General features: G+C 42.7%; 1 protein-coding gene across 5 annotated transcripts in view; it reads right to left on the minus strand.

Annotated features, from left to right (window-relative positions):
- Window positions 1–9,509: 9,509 nt before the first annotated feature.
- DCX (doublecortin) overlaps window positions 9,510–19,368 on the minus strand; it is a 399,925-nt gene continuing 390,066 nt past the window's right edge. For all 5 annotated transcript variants that reach the window (XM_070783724.1, XM_070783725.1, XM_070783722.1 and 2 more), the window contains one exon: window positions 9,510–17,842. In XM_070783724.1, coding sequence (XP_070639825.1) covers window positions 17,786–17,842 — 57 coding nt within the window. In that variant the 3' untranslated portion in view covers window positions 9,510–17,785. The remainder of the gene's footprint in view (window positions 17,843–19,368) is intronic.

Raw genomic sequence — 19,368 nt, forward strand, 5'->3', positions numbered from 1 at the left:
CCACTATCTTGTACTGGCAGTTCTCAATCTGGAGGTCTCTAAAGGGAGTAACTGGTGCTCTTAAGCTATTTTTTTAAAAAACATTTGTAAAAAGTCTAATAGAAATTGTACATTTGGCCAAGACAAAGCCACAGAAAGCTAAGTACAATATCATGTTTCTTCACTTTTGACTGGAATTATATTAGCTTGGTATGGTTATCTCATGCAGATCTGAAGCACTGAGCAAGTAAAAATTGGGAAAATGAATTATTCCATAATAAATGTAGTTTTGCTAGATAAAAAAATTTTCCAAATGTGGGGCCCACAGGGGAAAGAGTAATAAGAGGGATCCTTAGTGGTGAAAAGGTTGGAAATCACTGGCCTCTACGTCTGGATGCCAAAGTTTGGCTGCATATTCAAAGCCTATGACCACAGAATCCTGGGATTATTGGCAGCTGACACCCCTGATGTGGTTCCTGTTGGAAAAGCAAACATGCTCCCTGCCCAGTTTTCTAAAGTGTTATACATTAACCGGCTCACAAAGCACCATTCACAGGGGGACGGGGTTTTTTTGGATCACGGTTTACTGTGTTTTCGTACCTGCAGTGAAAGAACATTTCAGAGGAAGCATAGGCTTGCCTGAAATCTACAAAGCTATGCTATTGCTGGGCAAGCGCAGAGCTCCTTGTAACTTAACGGGGCTGGAATAAGCTGTCCACACCTTTCTCCTCATCAACAGTTTTCATCCACTACCTCTGAGAATACACATTCCATGAACACACTGGAAACAAGAACATCCATCGGGTATAGGCGAAAGAGGAGGGACTCTGCAGGCTGGCGGGATGGTGTGGGAGGAGATTTGGAAGTGGCCTTGTCAAAGAATCATTCCCACTCTTCCCATTGTCTGAAAAAGTTTCCTGGAGGAGGCTCAGAAACGCAGGCGAAAGTAGTGCTGAGGTTTCTGCAGAGAGAAGGAGCTCTCTAAAATATGTATTCTAACCCACATTTGAAATTTTTTTAAGACTGTAATTGTGATAAAATACACATAATATTTACCATCATAATCATTTTTAAGTACAGTTGACCCTCTAACAACACAGGGGTTTGGGGTGCTACACTCCATGCAGTTGAAAATTCAGCCTCCATATCCACAGTTCTGCTTTCACAGATTCAACCAATTGAGAATTATAATCCTGTAACATGTATCTGTTGAGAAAAATATTTGTGTATTAAGTAGACCTGCACAGTTCAGAACAACAAACCCATGTTGTTCAAGGGTCAGCTGTACATGGTTCAGTAGTATTAAGTATATTTACATCGTTCTGAAGCAAATATCCAAAAATTTTTATCTTGCATGACTACAATTCTATGCTAATTAAACAAAAACTTCCACTTTCTCCTGCTCTCAACCCCTGGTAATCACCGTTCTACCTTCTGTTTCTATTAATTTGACTACTTTAGATATGTCATAGAGATGGATCGTACTGGCTTCTTAGTGTAATGCTCTCCAAGTTCATCCATATTTTAGCATGTGTCAGAATTTCCTTCCTTTTTAGGGCTGAATAATACTCCATTCTATATTTATGCCACGTTATGTTTATCCATTTGTCTGTCAGTGGACACTTGGGTTGCTTACACATTTTTTGACTCTTGTGAATAATGTTGCTAAGAACATAAGCATGCAACTATCTCACTGAGCTCCTGCTTTCAATTCTTTTGGATATATACCCATAAGTGGGATTAATGAATCATATGGTAGCCCTATTTTTAATTTTTTGAAGAATTGCCATACTCTTTTCCAGAGTGGCTGCACTACTTTGCACTCCCAGTAGCAATGAATAAGGGTTCCAAATTCTCCAAATCATTGACCAAACTTGTCATTTTCTCTTTGTTTTATATATATATAAAATGATAGCCATCCTAATGTCTGTGAGGGGCTTCCCAGGTGGCTTAATGATTAAGAATCCACCTGCCAAGCAAGAGATGTGAGTTCAATCCCTGGGTCAGGAAGGTCCCCAGGAGAAGGAAATGGCAACACATTCCAGTATTCTTGCTTGAGAAATCCCTCAGACAGAGCAGGAGCTACAGTTCATGGGGCCACAAAAGAGTCAGACACAACTTAGCAACTAAACAACAATGGGTGTGAAGGGGTATCTCACTGTGGTTCTGATCTGCATTTCTCTAGTAGTGATGTTGAGTATTTTTTCATGCATCTGTTGACCACTTGTGTATCCTGTCTATTCGAGTCCTTTTCCCATATTTTAATTGGGTTATTTTGTTGTTGCTGAACTGTAAGAGTTATGTATCCCGCACATTAACCTCCTATCAGATATATAATCTGCAGATATTTTCTTCCATTCCATAGGTTGCCTTTTCACTTTGCTGATTGTGCCCTTTGATACTCCAGCCCACATTTTTAAAGACAAGAAAAATATGATAAAATGAAGAAAGAACCAGCAAGAATGATGCCTCGGGGCCTCATTGGGTGATTTTGCCAAGTCATTTGAACTCTGTTCTTGGATTCCAGTCTTCCTGGTGATGTTCCTACCAAGCCTTTTGTACACTGCTTGGTCTTTATCCCATTAGCTCTAGCCTGCTTCTAGAGAGAACATGCCCCATTCTAAGTACCATCTGCCTTTAACACCCCACAACTTTCTTGTTGCTTCCTCCATGCCTGTGAGATCTGCCTTGTCATCCTGCAGTAGCTTCAGCCTTGGGTGTTGTAACACAGCAGCCTCAAATACACTTGCAACCTCTCTGTCATGCCAGGCAGAGACGAGTTTAAACTCTCTGCTTTTATGGCAACCTTCGTGGTGGGACTGAGTGTAGAGGCGGTTTGCTGTATGTATCAGAAGTTCTCCAAAATTTGATATATGACCCAGGAAGGCACCCAAAGCCGGTGCTCTGTGACAACCTGGGGGGATGGGGTGGGGAGGGAGGTGGGAGGGCGTTCAGGGTGGGAGGGACACATGTATACCTGTGGCCAATTCATACTGAGGTATGGCAAAAAACCATTACAATATTGTAAATTAATTATCCTCTAATTAAAGTTAATAAAGAAAATTTTAAAAAATTAAAATGGCTAAGGTACTAAATGTTATGTTTTGTGTATTTTACCACAGTAAAAAATACATAGGTGATAACTGAAAAAGAAAAAAAAAAAAAGAACATCATTCTATCACTTCCTGACTGTTGACAGGTCATTTCAACTCTCTGAGCCCCTCTTTCCTATTTGTAAACATGAGGATAGCACCTCCCCACCCCTACTCTGCTGGGATTTGGTGAGCCTTGCTTGGGGTAAATCTTGTGGGGTGCTGAGCTCAGTGCCCAGTGCATCTCAGGAGAGCTGGGCTATTGGAAGTTTCTCCTTTTGGGCCTTCAGCCAGAAAGAAGCTCACCCAGCCAGGATGGGGTCCACACAGAGGCTGCACAGCGCTGAGAGGCAGGAACAGAAGTACCTCATCTGCCCTTGGCCTCTGGTAGCCCTGTGCCCCAAATAGCCCAGGCTCTGTGAGAGGTTGGCACTGCCCCGGAGAAGGCCCCCATGTGTCCCTCTCTTGGTGACACCTTTCTGTGGCCCTCAGATCTCCCTGGCCTGGAGTTCTTTCATCTTGTGACTCATTTCCCTCCAGCCAGAACTAAAACCTTTTCTCCCTCACCTTCCCTCCCTTGGTGAGATTTCATCCTCAACAAGCCCTGTAGGGTCTACTTCCTGTTGGTCTGCACTGCCATGACCCTTGTCCAAGCTGTTATCAGTTCTCTCCTGGATCAAGGATGTCAATGCCCAGGGCAAATGCTCTCCTTATCTCCTGCTCCAGGGTCCCTCCAGTCCAGTCTCTACAGGAAGGCAGCAGGAATGATCTACCTTCAACTTGTATCTGTTCATCTAACTTTCCTGCTTAAAACTTGTAAATACCTCCCTGGGTGCTCTTCAAAGGGGAAGTTCAAACTCCTTAACTTTGCCTACAGTCCTCTGTGCTCTGGCCTCTGTCTAATCTCCACACTCCACAGTGCAGCCATGTTGGAGATCTTTCGGTTGCTCCAACTATCTTTTTTCAGGGCTTTCATATATTCTTTCCCCTTAACCTGGAACCTCTGGCTAACTTTTCTTCATCTGTAAGTCAGTTAAGAAGTCACTTGCTCTGCGAAGGCTCTTCAAACTACTCCTCAGGCTGAATTAGGTGCCCTACAGACGACCCTGCCATTTTGCATTTTCTCATATTACCGTCTCCCCTAGCTAGACTTGGAGCTCTGTGAGGTCAGGAGCCATGTCTATTTACCCCAGAACAGTACTCAGCATGCAGCATGTTGTATGTTGTCAGAAGAATGAATCCCTATTTACCTCTGCAACGTGGTCTTCATCTACTCACTCCCCTGCCCTCCACCTCACTGGAGGACTTTCAGACCCCCAGACACATTGCGCATGGACCAGACCCTTTGATTTTGTGCATACTAGTCTTTCTGGCTGAAATGCCCCAGCTCTCCTCTCCCCCTCCCCCAGTCCTCCTTCACCAAACAAACTCTAACTTGTTGTTGAAACCTCGGCTCAAGTTTCATCTCAGTGAAGCCGATGCCTGAAGGGGATCATTAAATTAAAGATTTATTCTTGGCAGGGTAATTCTTAGCTCATTCTTCATCATTAATGGTTTATTATTCTAGCTCCAATATCTAGCAGCCTTCATCACCCCACCCCAGAGGCCAGACTGCCCCTCCTCTGGGCTCTCCCATCTCCTTGCAGCACCTCCATTATAGCACTTTCTTAAGGCTTTGGGTGATGGGGTTTTGTTTGTTTGCTTAAGTCGGTTGGTTTCATTTACTTTACTTTTGTTTTTTTCCCTGGAGGAGGTAGGAGGACATTATGTGACCTTAACCCTTCTGGCTCCTTGTAAGGGGACCTTGGCTCATTTCTTCAATTAAAAGGAGACATAAATTCTGTCCCCTTCCCCACCCTTTGTCTTCTTGCAGCCAGTGTACCCACTCATTGCTGAGACAAACCAGGGCTGCTTCCCTTTCAGGAAGCATCATTTTTCCAATTAGCCTTTGATTAGAAGCAGTACCATTGCAGCTGGGCTGCTTTTAGTGCCTGCTGGTGATAGGCAGCCTGGTCATATGGAAAGAGCACAGACCCATGAGTCCCCAGTGCTAGCCCATCTCTGCCTCTACCCCAGTATCTGAATGTGGGCAACTTCCCTTCCTTCCCTGGGCCTCACTTTCCTTCTCTTCTGAATGATGGTGGGGTTTGAATGTAATGTTTTGCTACTTAAAGTAAGATCTGTGCACCAGTGGGGCTTCCCTAGTGGCGCAGTGGCAAAGAATTTGCCTGCAATGCAGGAGACGTGGGTTTAATGCCTGGGTCAGGAAGATCCCCTGGAGGAGGAAATGGCAACCCATTGCAGTATTCTTGCCTGGAGAATCCTCATGGACAGAGGAGCCTGGCAGGCTACAGTCCATGGGGTTGCAGAGTCAGACACAACTGAGCAACTGAGCATGCACACCCGCACCACGCACCAGGAGCATGGAACATCCATAGGTAGCTTGTTAGAAATGCAGAATCTGCCCCCAAACCTTGAAAATCAGAGTCTACATTTTAACAAGTTCATCAGGTGTTTCTATCCACAATAAAGTTTGAGGAAGTGCTGGGAACTTCCCAGATGAAAGAATCACTGAGGCTTTTGTTAAACATTCAGTTTCCTTGGCCACTGTTCTGGAGTCCTAATCAAGTGGGACTGGGATGGACTCCCAGAACTTGTATTTGTGACAAGTACCCCGTGTGACTCATATCCCTGGGGAAGTATGAGGAACACTGGGAGAGTGGTTTATAAGGGTTCTTCCACCTTGGACATTCTGCAGTTCTGTATGCAGCTGGTTCATTACTGAGGATAGTCAGAGTGTGTGTGTGTGTGTGTGTGTGTGTGTGTGTGTGTGCATGCTCAGTTGTGTCCGACTCTTTGCAACCCCATGGACTGCAGCCTGCCAGGCTCCTCTGTCCATGGAATTTTCCAGGCAAGAATACTGGAGCAGGTTGCCATCTCTTCTCCAGGGGATCGTCCCAACCCAGGGGTCAAACCTGTGTCTCCTGCGTCTCCTGCACTGGCAGGTGGATTCTTTACCACTAGCGCCACCTGGGAAGCTGAGGAGTCAATAGTGGTACAGAATGCAAACCCCTAGGACTTACCCTTCTTTAAATTCGGTAAAGAATTTTCAGAAGCATCTAGGGCTATGCAGGTGGGGGATGGGGTGAAGGAAAAGGGATTACGCAACTGAAGGCAAGTCTTTTTGAGTGGGGAAAAGCAGCAGCCTCCAGTGTTCAAAGAGAAATTAACTGCTTACTCAACACTGTTTGCTTGAAGCAATCAGGCTTGATACAATCAGACTATCTGAAAGACCCTTTTGGAGCACTGAAAGGGAGGATCAGAGACAGAGAGGCAGCGTCTCTCCCATACTGGCAATGGGATCCAGGAGACAGGGCAGACAAGTTAACAAGGAAACCTAGGGAAAGCCTCTCCCGGAAGGGAATCACAATTTCCGAATCCTCAGTGAGGATGTGTGTCCTGACAAGGGATGTTTTCCCATTTGTTGAGTGTATTTATATAAAAACTTTAAGAAAGGTCTAAAAATGAAATCACATTTAGTTATATGTTTAACAAATCACCTTTATTTGGAAAAAGAAAAAAATTACATAAGATCAGGACTGCCCTGGAAAGTCCAGGATAGAAAGTCGCCAGTTTTTCTCCAAGTTAGAATTTGTTTTTCTTATAAATATGCCTTAAGTTCCGTTGCTGGTAGGTTTTGGCTACATCTGAGATTTAGACAGGTGGAGAGAATGTGGAAGGGCATTCAGAGGGTATTTTTCTGGGCAGAGAAAGAAGGGTAGACTCTGTCAGCAATAGTGAAGTGTGAATGAACACAGCATATCCAGGGCTCGAGTCAGGGGTGAGGCGGATAAGAAGGAGGCTGCTGAGCTGTCCAGAGCTGAGGACCAAGTCTGGTGACAAGGGAAGCCAGGACTGAATTGCTCAAGTCAGGGCTTTCCCTGGGTCGTATTCTCCCATATATCCTGTCGGCCCACAGATCCTGCCGATTCTGTATCAACTGCTCTTTCCTCTCTGCCTCCACTGCGTGCTGCATGCTAAGTTGCTTCAGTCGTGTCTAACTCTTTGCAACCATATAGACTGTGGCCCACCAGGCTCCTCTGTCCATGGAATTCTCCAGGCAAGAATACTGGAGTGGGTTGCCATTTCCTTTTCCAGGGGATCTTCCCAAACTAGGGATTCAACCCACGTGTCTTATATCTCCTGCTTTGGCGGGTGGGTTCTTTACCAGTAGCGCCACCTGAGAAGCCCTGCCTCCACTGCTCTGGCCTTGATTTAGGTTCCCTCATGTCTCCATCTGGATTCTAGCAACAGCTGCAAAGATCCACTCTCAGTATGTCTTTATGTATGCAGGGTTGTTTTTTTTTTTTTTTTCTCTCTCAAGCTCGAAAGGGCTTTCTCCAGAAAACTGAATATATAAGAGATCTTATCAAAGTTAACTGCCTCCTGAGTCTTTGTTCTACTGGACAAAGATGCAAACCCCTCTAACTTAAATGATCCATGAGCTCATAGATGCTACTTAGGTGCTCACCGAGTCCTTGTGAAAAGGAAGTGGAATTCACAAAGGTAGGGGTTCTCAAACTAGAGAGGTTCCCAGAAACTGCCAGTTGTGGTGGGTGGTTTAGTCACTCAGTTGTGTCCCACTCTTTTCGACCCCATGGACTGTAGCCCATCAGGCTCCTCTGTCCATGGAATTCTCCAGGCAAGAATACTGGAGTGGGTTGCCATTTCCTTCTCCAGGGTATCTTCCTGACCCAGGGATCGAAACCTGGTCTCCTGCACTGGCAGGCAGATTCTCTTCTGACTGAGCTATCAGGGAATCCTCCAGAGGGCTTATAAAAACAGGAATTTCTGGGCCCCACCTCCCCAGTTTTTGGTCCAGTGGAGGTGGTGTGGGACCTGAGGATTTGCATTTCTGGCAAGTGCCTGGGTGATGCTGATGCTTTGTGAGCACTTGAAGATAAAAAGGAGAAGGCAATGGAACCCCACTCCAGTACTCTTGCCTGGAAAATCCCATGGATGGAGGGGCCTGGTGGGCTGCAGCCCATGGGATTGCTAAGAGTCAGACATGACTGAGCGACTTCACTTTCACTTTTCACTTTCATGCATTGGAGAAGGAAATGGCAACCCGCTCCAGTGTTCTTGCCTGGAGAATCCCAGGGACGGGGGAGCCTAGTGGGAGGCCGTCTATGGGGTCGCATAGAGTCGGACACGACTGAAGCAACTTAGCAGCAGCAGCAGCAGCAGAAGATAAAAACCCAGTTTTATCTCTATATCCCCATGGTCTTTGCATAGGGCCACTGTTGAAAGAGGGCTTCCCAGGTGGCACTTGTGGTAAAGAACCCGCCTGTCAATCCAAGAGATGTAAGAGATGCGGGTTCAATCCCTGGATCAGGAAGATCCCCTGGAAGAGGGCATGGCAACCCATTCTAGTATTCTTGCCTGGAGAATCCCATGGACAGAGGAGCCTGGTGGGCTATGGTCCATAGGATCATAGAGTTGGACATGACTGAAGAGACTTACCTTGGAAGATAGTGACATTGTGAGAAATCAGCAATGAGAAGGGGATGAAGACTGGCCTGGCCAGTCTGATTGTTAGATCTTTCCTTTGGATTAGAATCACTAAGAAGTCCTCCCCATATACTTTCATTGTCTCCACCAAAGTGATGGTCACAGGGCTAGTTGAAAAAATACTGATTGGACAAAGCATTCCTAATCATCTCAGTCCTTGGGAATACCTAGGATACTGGCAGTTTGCTTCGCCAAACACAGGTCAGATGCAAGCTGCAGGGTTGACCCTCATGGTGAGGTTAGTCAAACTATTTTCCAGGATCTCTGCTTCCTCTTTCTGTGCCCTTTCCTCCCTCCCTCCCTCTCCATCAATCTCTTCACAAGCCCAACACCTTGTGTTCTGTTAATAAAATCCTAACTGAGAAAAATACTCAATTAGTCATTTATGCCTGAAAGTGAATAAGATACGTAGGTGTTCCCTCTCCTTGAGAGTAGCTGCAGATCAACCCTTGGAGAGAGAAAAGCCACACTGTCAAGGAATTGCAGGCAGCAGGAAAAAGTGTTTTGAAGGAACCCATATGGAATCTTTTCTTGGGCCTCTGAAATAATCGCAGTACTAGAAGTGACCACCTATTCTGATGGCATGGACTAAACTTGGCTTATGCATCATTAAACATAAAGAGGTCATTTGATTCCTGCTCAACTCCGGAAGGGAGATCTGAGACCTTACATGTTGTAAATGTGCAGTGCTGTTAATTATGGTCTTTCCATCCCACATTGACCCTCAACTTCCCTATCTGTAAAATTAAGGGGTTGGACAAAATAATGTCTAAGTTTTTTTGTCAGCTTGGACATTTTGTGGTTATATGATCATCGGTTCAATGCTTCAAAAAAAAAAAAAAAAAAACAGAGAATGTCAGCCAGAAATATTGAAATCGAATTTTATTTTTGGAAAATGACATTACACACATCTTGCAAATGTACACAGAAATGAGCATGAGATGAAGAACAGAGCTTGAGAGCCAAAATGATTGCAAGAGCAGCTCTGTGGCTGCCCAGTACCGAACGCTGTGAATCTGCAGCATTCACAGTTCACAACACGTTTCACACATGGAGAACTTCTCTAAGCTTTGAAGTCCTCTGACCAAAGAAAGCCCTCATCAAATTGTGGAGGGAGGAAGAGGGATATTAACAGGCACAGGAGATGAAAAGGGTCTGCTCCAGCTGGTTTACATGGGCCTCACCAAACCTACCAGTCCAAGTGGGAACAGCAAACCATAGAGGAGTATGCCTTCTTGGAACACTGCTTTTGCATCTCAGCCTAAGAGCAGGCTGGGAATTGCCTGGGAAACTGACAGCAGTGCACATAAACCCATGTCCTTGTCTTTTCTCACTGTAACTATTCTAAAGGGGCAGCTAAAAATCCCTAAATATCTATTGTCTTTCTCTTTTTCTAAAAAATAATTATTGGTCGTTGGTCAAGCATAACCTTCTGAGAGCCTCTGAATATCTCAACACTGCTGCAAGGATAAGTGTTGCCCACTGTGTTTCGATTATGGGTGATTCTGTGAATTATTCAATTTGCAATGTCATCAAATTGCCAAAGAGGCTCCCAATTTGCCACTGATTTTTATTCAAAGGTGAGCTGAGTCTTTGATCACAATGCCATTCCTTGAGAAATGGTCAATAACTGCTGAGAGACCATTGAGAAATGTCTTTCTTTCCTCCCCCCTTCTGGTTTGTTTGTTCTTTGCTGACTTTACTTGGCAAAAATTATTGGGCCTTAAATCAGTTATTTACAACCATAAGACATCTGGGAGCAGGGGGAGGGAGAAGGCAAGGGAGGGAAGAGGGACCACAAGGAAGAATATATTCTTTTCAGAGGTTAAAATGAGTTATTTAAGAAATGTGATGTACAATAATACCATGCATTTACTCTCCAAAGCTAGTCACTAGCAAGCTAACGCCTCTAACACTACAACCACCAATTACAGCTGTTTTGCTACAGTAACTGAGTTCTAACTACAGCTATAGGGTAGAAAGGGTGGGCTGTTCCATTTTGAACTTTATCCCTTTGAAAATGGCCATAAAAGCATTTTCTGTACAAGTTTAATGGCACAAAAAGGTGACTGAAAACATTGTAAAGAACTTACCACACGTGAGAAATGCAAAATTCAATCAAAACATGCATTAGTTGTGTACAAGTCATAAGGGATCATTGGCTTCAAGCTGCAATATATTGCAAGGACCATACATTGGAGACATTTTGGTGTAACCTCTTACTTGCTCAAATCCCTTTAAGAGAACTTAAAAAGAAATGGCATTGGAAAGGGCATTCCGTAAGGTCTTGCTAAGCAGTGACATTCCCAAGGGCTATGCACCCTGTTGAATAAATAAGCACCTGCAGGATGGCTTCTTTAGTGTCATTAATTACTTTTATATGGATTGCCTGCATGGGATCATGAAGAATTGGCATCAATAGTAAATGTTTAGGTGGATTTAGTAACAGAAGGAAAAATAAAATTTAATTATGTGAATGCTTCTGTTTATATTGTGGAATTGCTAAACACCCTTAACATTTAAACCAATCCCAAGTGCCTATAAGTTTAGCTTTAAAAAATTCAACATTTGGCAAGCCTTAGTGTTTATAAGATTATTGTGGAGAGCTTATTGTATAACAGTAAAAGTTAAAACAAACTGCCCCCCACCCCACCCAACACCCCTGTCCAGCCAAACCATATGACAGGAGAAATTACCTGTGGTCTCTCACTATATTATATTGCAGCTTTTAAAATTATGAGCAGATTAAACAAAATCAATTCATAGTATTTAGCTGGTATGAATCCATAGGTGGATTTTTCTGTTCAGCTGATTATTTTTCTGAGCATACTTCACTGCACTACAAAATTGTGGACTAAAATGAAACACAAAGTATTCTGTACAATGCTTGGAAGGCAAAGACTCAAAGATATGTGAGCTATAATGAAACTGTGTGTGAGGATCTGCTTCAGTGAATTACAACTGAAAATGTTGGAGAAAGGGCCAGGCTCGGATTGCTCCCCACCAACAGACTTCTAACGGGACTCTCGTAGGATCAGGGCTCATTAAGTCTGGAAATAACTACTCATCACCAAGGCAAAATCACAGGGCTAAGAAGAGGTATATATTCAATAGTCAGATAAGGAGGAAGGAAAAATTAAAAGAGAGAGAGAGAATTGCAGAGGACAAAGGATAGATGTCTATAATGTGGAAAGTATAAAACTGAGAGCAAATATGGTGAAGTAGAGAGAGAAAGAAAAGACTGAGATACACAGGGGAGGTAAGGTAGAGAGTGGCAAAAAAACATTGATTTCCTCAGATTATTAACCTAGAAATGAGAAGTTCCAATACTTTAAAGTCTTCATCTTAGTTTACAAGATGTTTGCTCTGACTCTCTGTGCCACCTTTCCTTGCCCAACTAGACTGTCCTTTTCTTGGGAGCAGGAAGATGCCTTAATTCCCGATGAGAATTCTATACCCCCCAGCCCCCAGTATCCAAGGTAAGACAAGATAGCTTCTGATTCCAGAAGATGTTGAAGCCTATAAACTAAGGAATAAAATGTTAGCCAGTTAGAAGGGGTAGGTGATTCAAGAGTCTTGTCATATGATAACCAGTGTCACACTAGGAGGCCTGAAAATAAGCAAGAAGCTTATTTACACTCAACTCAAAAGATTGAATGCAAAGATCACACTAGAACTGTGGGGACAGAGACAAGTTTGGAGACCAGAGTAGGAGAGACAGAGGAAGAAATCACCCTTTCCTGAAGAGATAGGAGGAGCAGAATTCTTTAGCCAGATATACTGAAAGGTTGACTGATGGAGAAGCCTTCTTGTCTCTGAAAAGAAAAAGAAGAAGGGGCTAGGTGAAGCTGTTAAGTTTCAGCCCATAGTAGGTTGCCTGCTGGAGCCAGTGCTCTGTGGGTTTAGAAATGCATTTTCTTTCCTGAAGATGTGTCTTGCCTGCTCTGTAGCAAGAACCTCCAGCCTTATATCTACTAGGTAAGTGAGTTCTGCTAGACAGAGGAAGAATAGAATTGGGAATTCGTTTTTAAGAAATGATTTGTGTTGTCTCAGTCCATTATCATGCCACTTAGAGCTGACTAAGGGCAATCCATTGAGTGTTAACATCATCAAACTGGGTCTGGGCCACCCAAAGCCAGAGAACTTGCTGGAGATGTATCTCTAGCCAAAAGGTAGGTGAGCAGAATCAAGACAGTATCCTTGTTCCAGGTGGTCACACCTGTAACGAAGAGTCAACCCTGCATGGGATCATAGAACTGTGGATGAAGCTACATATGGGGTCTCCTTCTTGGGCAGAGGCAGAGTGTAACAGCCTCAAAGTTTCACATCAGGAGAGAGACCCAGGAAGCCCAACAATTGTAAGGCTCCATGGCTACATAGGAGGTCTCAGGTCATTTCTGGCATGTCAATTGCTAGGTCTTTATTCTCTCTAGGTTCCCAGTACTAAAACATTAGGACTCTAACCCCTTGCTAGTCCCAGATGAGCTTCAAAACACTGATGGTTTACTTAGGAAGCCAGCCTAGGCCTCTAGGTCAAATCCCTTAATGCAATGACAATACAAGAGTGAGGCCTGGTCTTAGAAATCCAAATGACTTCATGTGGCCAAGGACAGGTTCCAGTGGCTTTAAAAGAAAGAAATATGCATGTTTTTTTATTTCCATGGTAAACTGGACAGTAGGGGGAGGTCATTCAAACACCACTATCCCACTGTATCTGTCTGGGAAAGTCCCTTGGCACAGATGTTTTTGAGGAGCATTGAGCTGGGGGAACATTCTCATCAGTGTGCTGGAGCTCATCTTGGAGACATGGCATGCGTGTACCCTTGTCCAAGGGAGATGTGTGTGTGTGTGTGTGTGTGTGTGTGTGTGTGTTTAAGATAAGCTATTCAGAAATAAATCTGAGGGGGATTAGGGACACGTCCATCCAGAGTACTAAAGGGACTAAGAAGCTGATGTAATTTTGACCAAGGCAAACATTCGATTGCTGGCCTAAGACTTGGGTTGGGTGGCTCAAAGAAGAATCTGGAGATTCAAACCTGCTCTTCTTGCCTTCTTCCGATAACAACACATTTCCTTTAAGGTTCCTTGGTTACCACTGAGGGAGGAGGAGAAGCAACAAGGAGAGAGAATTTCCAGAGGAGTGGGGTAAGCCTGGAAGGAGGTCTTTCAGAACTAAACTGATGAATACCTAGTTCCCAGGAAGAACCTCACTGTGGGGAAAGCTACATGTTCAGACCCCGTTGCCCTGGTTTCTGCCATGGAAGGCAAAATACTGTAGAGTAATTAGTCTTCAATTAAATAAAAAAACAAATCATTGTCAGGGAATGGTGCTGTGCTGTGCTTGGTTGCTTCAGTCGTGTTCGACTCTTTGTGACCCCATGGACTGTAGCCTGACAGGCTCCTCTGTCCATGCGGATTCTTCAGGCAAGAATGCTGGAGTGGGTTGCCATGCCCTCCTCCAGGCCAGGGAATGGTAGCCACACTCATTTAAAAAATACTGAAAAGTCATCTCAGAAAGTCAGGATAAACAAAGCTATTATTTCTCCCTCTCTCCCTCCCTTCTTTCCTTCTTTCCTTCTCCTGCTCTAGGAACAAGAAACATTTACCTCAGCCTACAAAGACCAACCCGTATGAGATGAGACGAAGTGAACTGACAGGAGAAACCAGTCTTCCCCCATCCCATTTGAACAGAGCAGGAGCTCTGGGGACTGTTCTGAGGACTCCTCAAGGTGGGCAGGGATCCCAAGTGCTTGATGGACGAGGGCAGCAACCCCACTATTCCTATTGGTCCTCAATGCCTGCTTCTCTCTGGGGACATCTGCAGTCCATGTGGATGGCAACCATGTGAATATAGGGAGAAAGAGCTGTATTAGGTTGGTGGGTGGATTTCCCACTGAGATCAGGGCAGCAGCATATGGCTCCAAGATGCAACATGACCCTGGGAAAGAATTCTCAGGAGCCTAGTGGAAGGCAATACAGTTCAGTGGGAAAGGCCTTGGAATGAGAGCCAGGAGATGTGGGTTCTAATCCCAGCCCTGCCCCTAGCCAGCTGTGTGACCTTGGGGAAATTACTTTACTACTGCATCTCCGTTCCTGGCCTGAAAATGAGGAATTTGTAGTAATGATATGATCTGAAGATTCCTTCCAGCTTGAAAACTGTATGATTCAGTCTAGGCTAATACTAAAGTCTGTAAGGACACAAAGCAGTCATGCTAATGGCTATCCTTTCCAAAACAGTGAAGAGAAAAGGACCTTTTCTCTCAATTTACCCCTAGTTAACACTACTTATGAAGTTGTTCAGCCCAGCCCCATATATACATTTTCCCCTTCTTTGTCCCTATTTCTATTTCTGTAAGGGAGAAAAATCAGGAGGTAGGAACAAGCAATAGATGGATTGTGTGTGTGTGTGCATGTGTGTCTAAGAGGGAGGGAGAATGCGGGGAGTGGTGGCAAATCCTCACTGACTGACTTGCTATTTGCTGACTGTGCAGAAGGTAATACAACAGGACATTTGTGGTAAAACTGGATTGGGTAAAATTGAGAATGAATGACAGGACTGAAGGAGCTCAGTAACAACCAGATTTTTTCTCTTTTGCCTTGAAAATGGGCCAATTTAAAATGCAGTTGTTAAAGGCTTGAAGTTTGAACTAGACCAAAGTCCCCTAAAGTGGCAGTACAGAAACATTTCCTTATTATTTATTTTTTGAAAGATAGAAATTCTATTATTATTATAGACGATAATAATAGAAATGCATTGATTATTATAGAAGGTTGAAAGATCATTCTGAGGAAAATATGGCCACTGAATATTTTCTAATGGTACATGTGGCACAAGCAAGGTAACGCTCAGAGAGGTAGCCTAGGGTGTGGACATAAGGAAATCTGAGTTTCTCCTCTGGTCCTGCTCTTTACCAGATGGTCATTTGGCTGCCTCAGCCTGCCTTTCATCTTAAATTGAAGGAATTGGACTAAATGATATCTAGAGAAAGACTGGGTGGAATCTTTGGGGAATCTGGTCTGCAATTTAGATACTGACCTCCTACCATTCTCTACAGCCTCCAACCCAAGTACCATTTTTTCCTAGTTAACTACAAATTTTTCTGGGAGGCACTAAGCAAAACTTTAGCTTCCAGAAAGAAGTAGCGGGTAAGTAAAATGGGCTTCTTAATGATTTCTAACAGCTTACAAATAAAGGAGAGCGGGCAAAAAGAGATTCTTATACTTTGGGGTTTTTCAATGACCAGTTTTACCAGGAGTCAGTACCACCATCATCTGGATTTTCCTTGTAGCTAAGGACATCTGAAGCTTGTCTTGGGGCATCTGATCTAACCCTTCCATCAGTGCATTTCCTGCTACACAGTGCACATCAGCAATGCCATAAAGTTGCCACTGATTAATGTCAGGGTGTCCTGTAATATCTCCTAAATATGAATCAGTTATGTGTGTGCGCATGCATGCATGTGTGCGCGTGTGCGTGCACACAAACACACACACACACACACACACACACACACACACACACACCCCAAGCTCATTCCAGTTAAAACAGAGGAACAAATGCAAGTCATTCAATAGCCAAACAGCAGCTTGACTTTGAATGTTGCACCTTTCCAACTATCTGAACAATTACTTCATATCTGCTAAAAGCAAACACAGAATTGGCATGCATGGCTTTTACTTAAATTTAGTTGTCTTTGCCATTATGGGCTATGATTATAGACAAAAAGCAGTGTTATGAACCTGTACCTCAAAGACTGAGAACTATTTCAAATGATCAGTCCTTATAGCAAAGAGAAAGGATTCTGTGTCTTCAGTATGAAATATCAGGAATATAGATAAAAAAGAGCTGCTTAAAATATGCCGTAACATTTCATTTAAAATATAATTAGAATGTCTGGCCCACATTGAAATTATTAATGTAAGCATAACTGTTAAAAAGTTATCAAAAGACTGATTCTATTGAATTGGCCTCTGCTATTCATTTTGGTTTTTTTTGTTTGTTTGTTTGTTTGTTTTTTCCTGGAAGTTTCTGTTTGGCAGTGACAGCATGATTTCTAAACTACATTATTCTTCTGCATTTTTTTTTTTTGGTAAATTTTCTGCATGTGTTTTTTAGACAAAAGAAAAATCACCAGTTTATAAAAAAGGAGCCTGAAGAGTTTGCTCCTGAAATACAGACACAAGTTTTTATAAAAAGGATATTGGTTTCTTGCTATAAAAAGCGACTGAAAGGTGTCAGACCTGAAAACAAATTCTCACAGTGTTTTCAGTGTTGGCTGTTTACAAGGCATTCAATAGAACAGAGATAGATGGATACCGTAGAGTTTGTGTCCTAACTCGCTAGGTTAGACAGCCTCTTAGAGGGCCCAGGTATATGAAAGTCCCTCACCCCCAACTGTTATTAATTGCTTATCGACTCTAAATTGCCCCAGTGGAGATGTTGACAAGGAATTCACTGTGCTTTATAAACACTATTGAAATGTCTACAGTGTTTTCCAATTTTGCCTAGTCTCTTTAACCTATCCTACACCAAGGTCCTAAGCCTTTGGTGTCAGAATGACAAGTTGCTGGTGTTTCTCCCCCTTGGCAGCCAGAATTAGTGCTAAACGACAAACTAGAGTTTCAATCAGGAGTGAAGTGCCAGGCTGGGGAGCTGCCTTGCCGTCCTCCCAGGATCCTCCAGCTTTCTTGAGATGGGGAGACAAGGGACGCTTATGTTTGTCACTCTTGGAGTTGCCAATGCTTTTCCCCTCCGCACCCCCACACACATCTTAAGTGCTATGTGTGTAAACAACTCTCTGCAGAGGGAAGACTGTCACAGATGAGGAAAGCGAGATGGGGGAAAATAATGCGGGTGCCTAAGGATCCAATAGAAAGATCATGGACTAGTACATTTTGCATCCCTGGAAAGTTACCCCCAAAAGGATGGTTATCAATCTATCTCTTGTAACTGGTAACTGTGGATCAGTGGCCCAGAGGAGAAATCACAGGAAAATAAACCCAAAATATTACAGTGTGTTTTTAAAAGTAACAACAACAACAAAATAAAAATTTGAAAGCACCAATAGCCCTGTTGGACACTTGAGCAGAAGTACCCTATTGTAACGGTAAGCTTGCATTTGTACTCTGGACTCTCTCCTCCTTCACATGGAATCACCAAGTGAGTCTGAGTCATCCAAGGACAGAGGCAGGTACAGGTCCTGTAAGATAAGAGATAAAGTTAATTCTCCTTTTCTTAACACTTTGGGCTCTGCAATGGGCAAGATTACCCGACTGCTTTTTTTTAAACTAACATTTTCTCTAATTGTTATTTTGAAATTAGATTCACAGGAATTTGAAGTACAAGGAGGTAGCTTTGCACAATGTATCCTTCATTCAATTTCCCACAATGGTAACAATCTTGCAGTTTTCCATGCATTCATGTATGTGGATGTGTGTGTGCGTATGTGTGTATAGTGTAGTCATATGTGACTTTATCATATGTATATATTTGTATGACCATCATGACAGTCAAGATACAGAACTGTAGCCTCACCAAAGGGCTCCTGCATGTTACCCCTTTATAGCCACATCCACTCCTCCCCCATCCCTAAGCCTTGGGAAACAGTGTTCTGTTTTCCATCGCTACAATTTTGTCATTTCAGATGTTATATAAATGGAAGCATACAGTATATAACCTTTTGAGATTGGCTTTTCCCATCAGCATAATTCCCTGGAGATTCATCAAGCTGCTGCCTATAAGAGTAGTTCACTCCTTTATATTGCTGAGCAACATTCCATGGATGTACCACCGTTTATTTAACCATTCATTGGTTGAAGGACATGTGGGATGATTCCAGTTGTAGGCTATTATAAATAATACAGCTATAAACATCATGTACAGGTTTTTGTGTCGACATAGTTTTCACTTCTCTGGGAGAAATGCTCAAGAGTACAATTTATAAGTTGTATATTAATTACATGTTTAGTTTGGTAAAGACTGCCATATTGTTTTCCAGAGTAACAGTACCATTTACAGTCTCACCAGAAAAATATTAGTGATCTAGTTTATTCACATTGCCACCAGTATTTGGTGTTTTCACCACTTTTTATTTTAGCCAGTCTTGTGGGATTGTAATGATATCCCATTGTGGTTTTAATTTGCATTTCCCTGATGTTAAACTAACTAATGATGTTAAACATCTTTTCATGTGCATAATTGACATCGATAATTTCTCCTGAGTTCAGTTGAAGAAAACATTCCTCAGAAGTGTTTCTTCATGTCTTTTATTCATTTTTAACTGGATTTTTCTTATTGTTGAGTTTTAACAGTTATTTTTATATTCTATATATGGCTTTGGTTAAATACATGGCTTGCAGTCTGTAGCTTATCTTTTCATAACTTTTGCATAGTCTTTGAGAGCAAAAATTTTTAATTTTTATGAGGTCCAATTTGTCTAATTTATCATTTTTTCTTTTACAGGTTGCACTTTTTGTTGTAATATCTAAGAACTCTAGCCAAACATCAGAAGATTTCCTCCTGTATTTCATTTCTAAATGTTTTACATTTACAATTATAATCCATCTTTTAGTTAATTTTTATGTAAGATGTGAGGTTTAGGTTGGGATTTTTTTTTTTTTTTTTGCCTAAGGATATCCAATTCCTCCAGCACTACTTATTGAAAAAGTTATCTTTCTTCTACTCATTGACTTTCGCACCTTTGTCAAAAATCAGTTGTAGATATAT

Source organism: Bos indicus, chromosome X, assembly GCF_029378745.1.
Source record: "Bos indicus isolate NIAB-ARS_2022 breed Sahiwal x Tharparkar chromosome X, NIAB-ARS_B.indTharparkar_mat_pri_1.0, whole genome shotgun sequence".
In the NCBI taxonomy this organism is placed as follows: Eukaryota; Metazoa; Chordata; class Mammalia; order Artiodactyla; family Bovidae; genus Bos; species Bos indicus.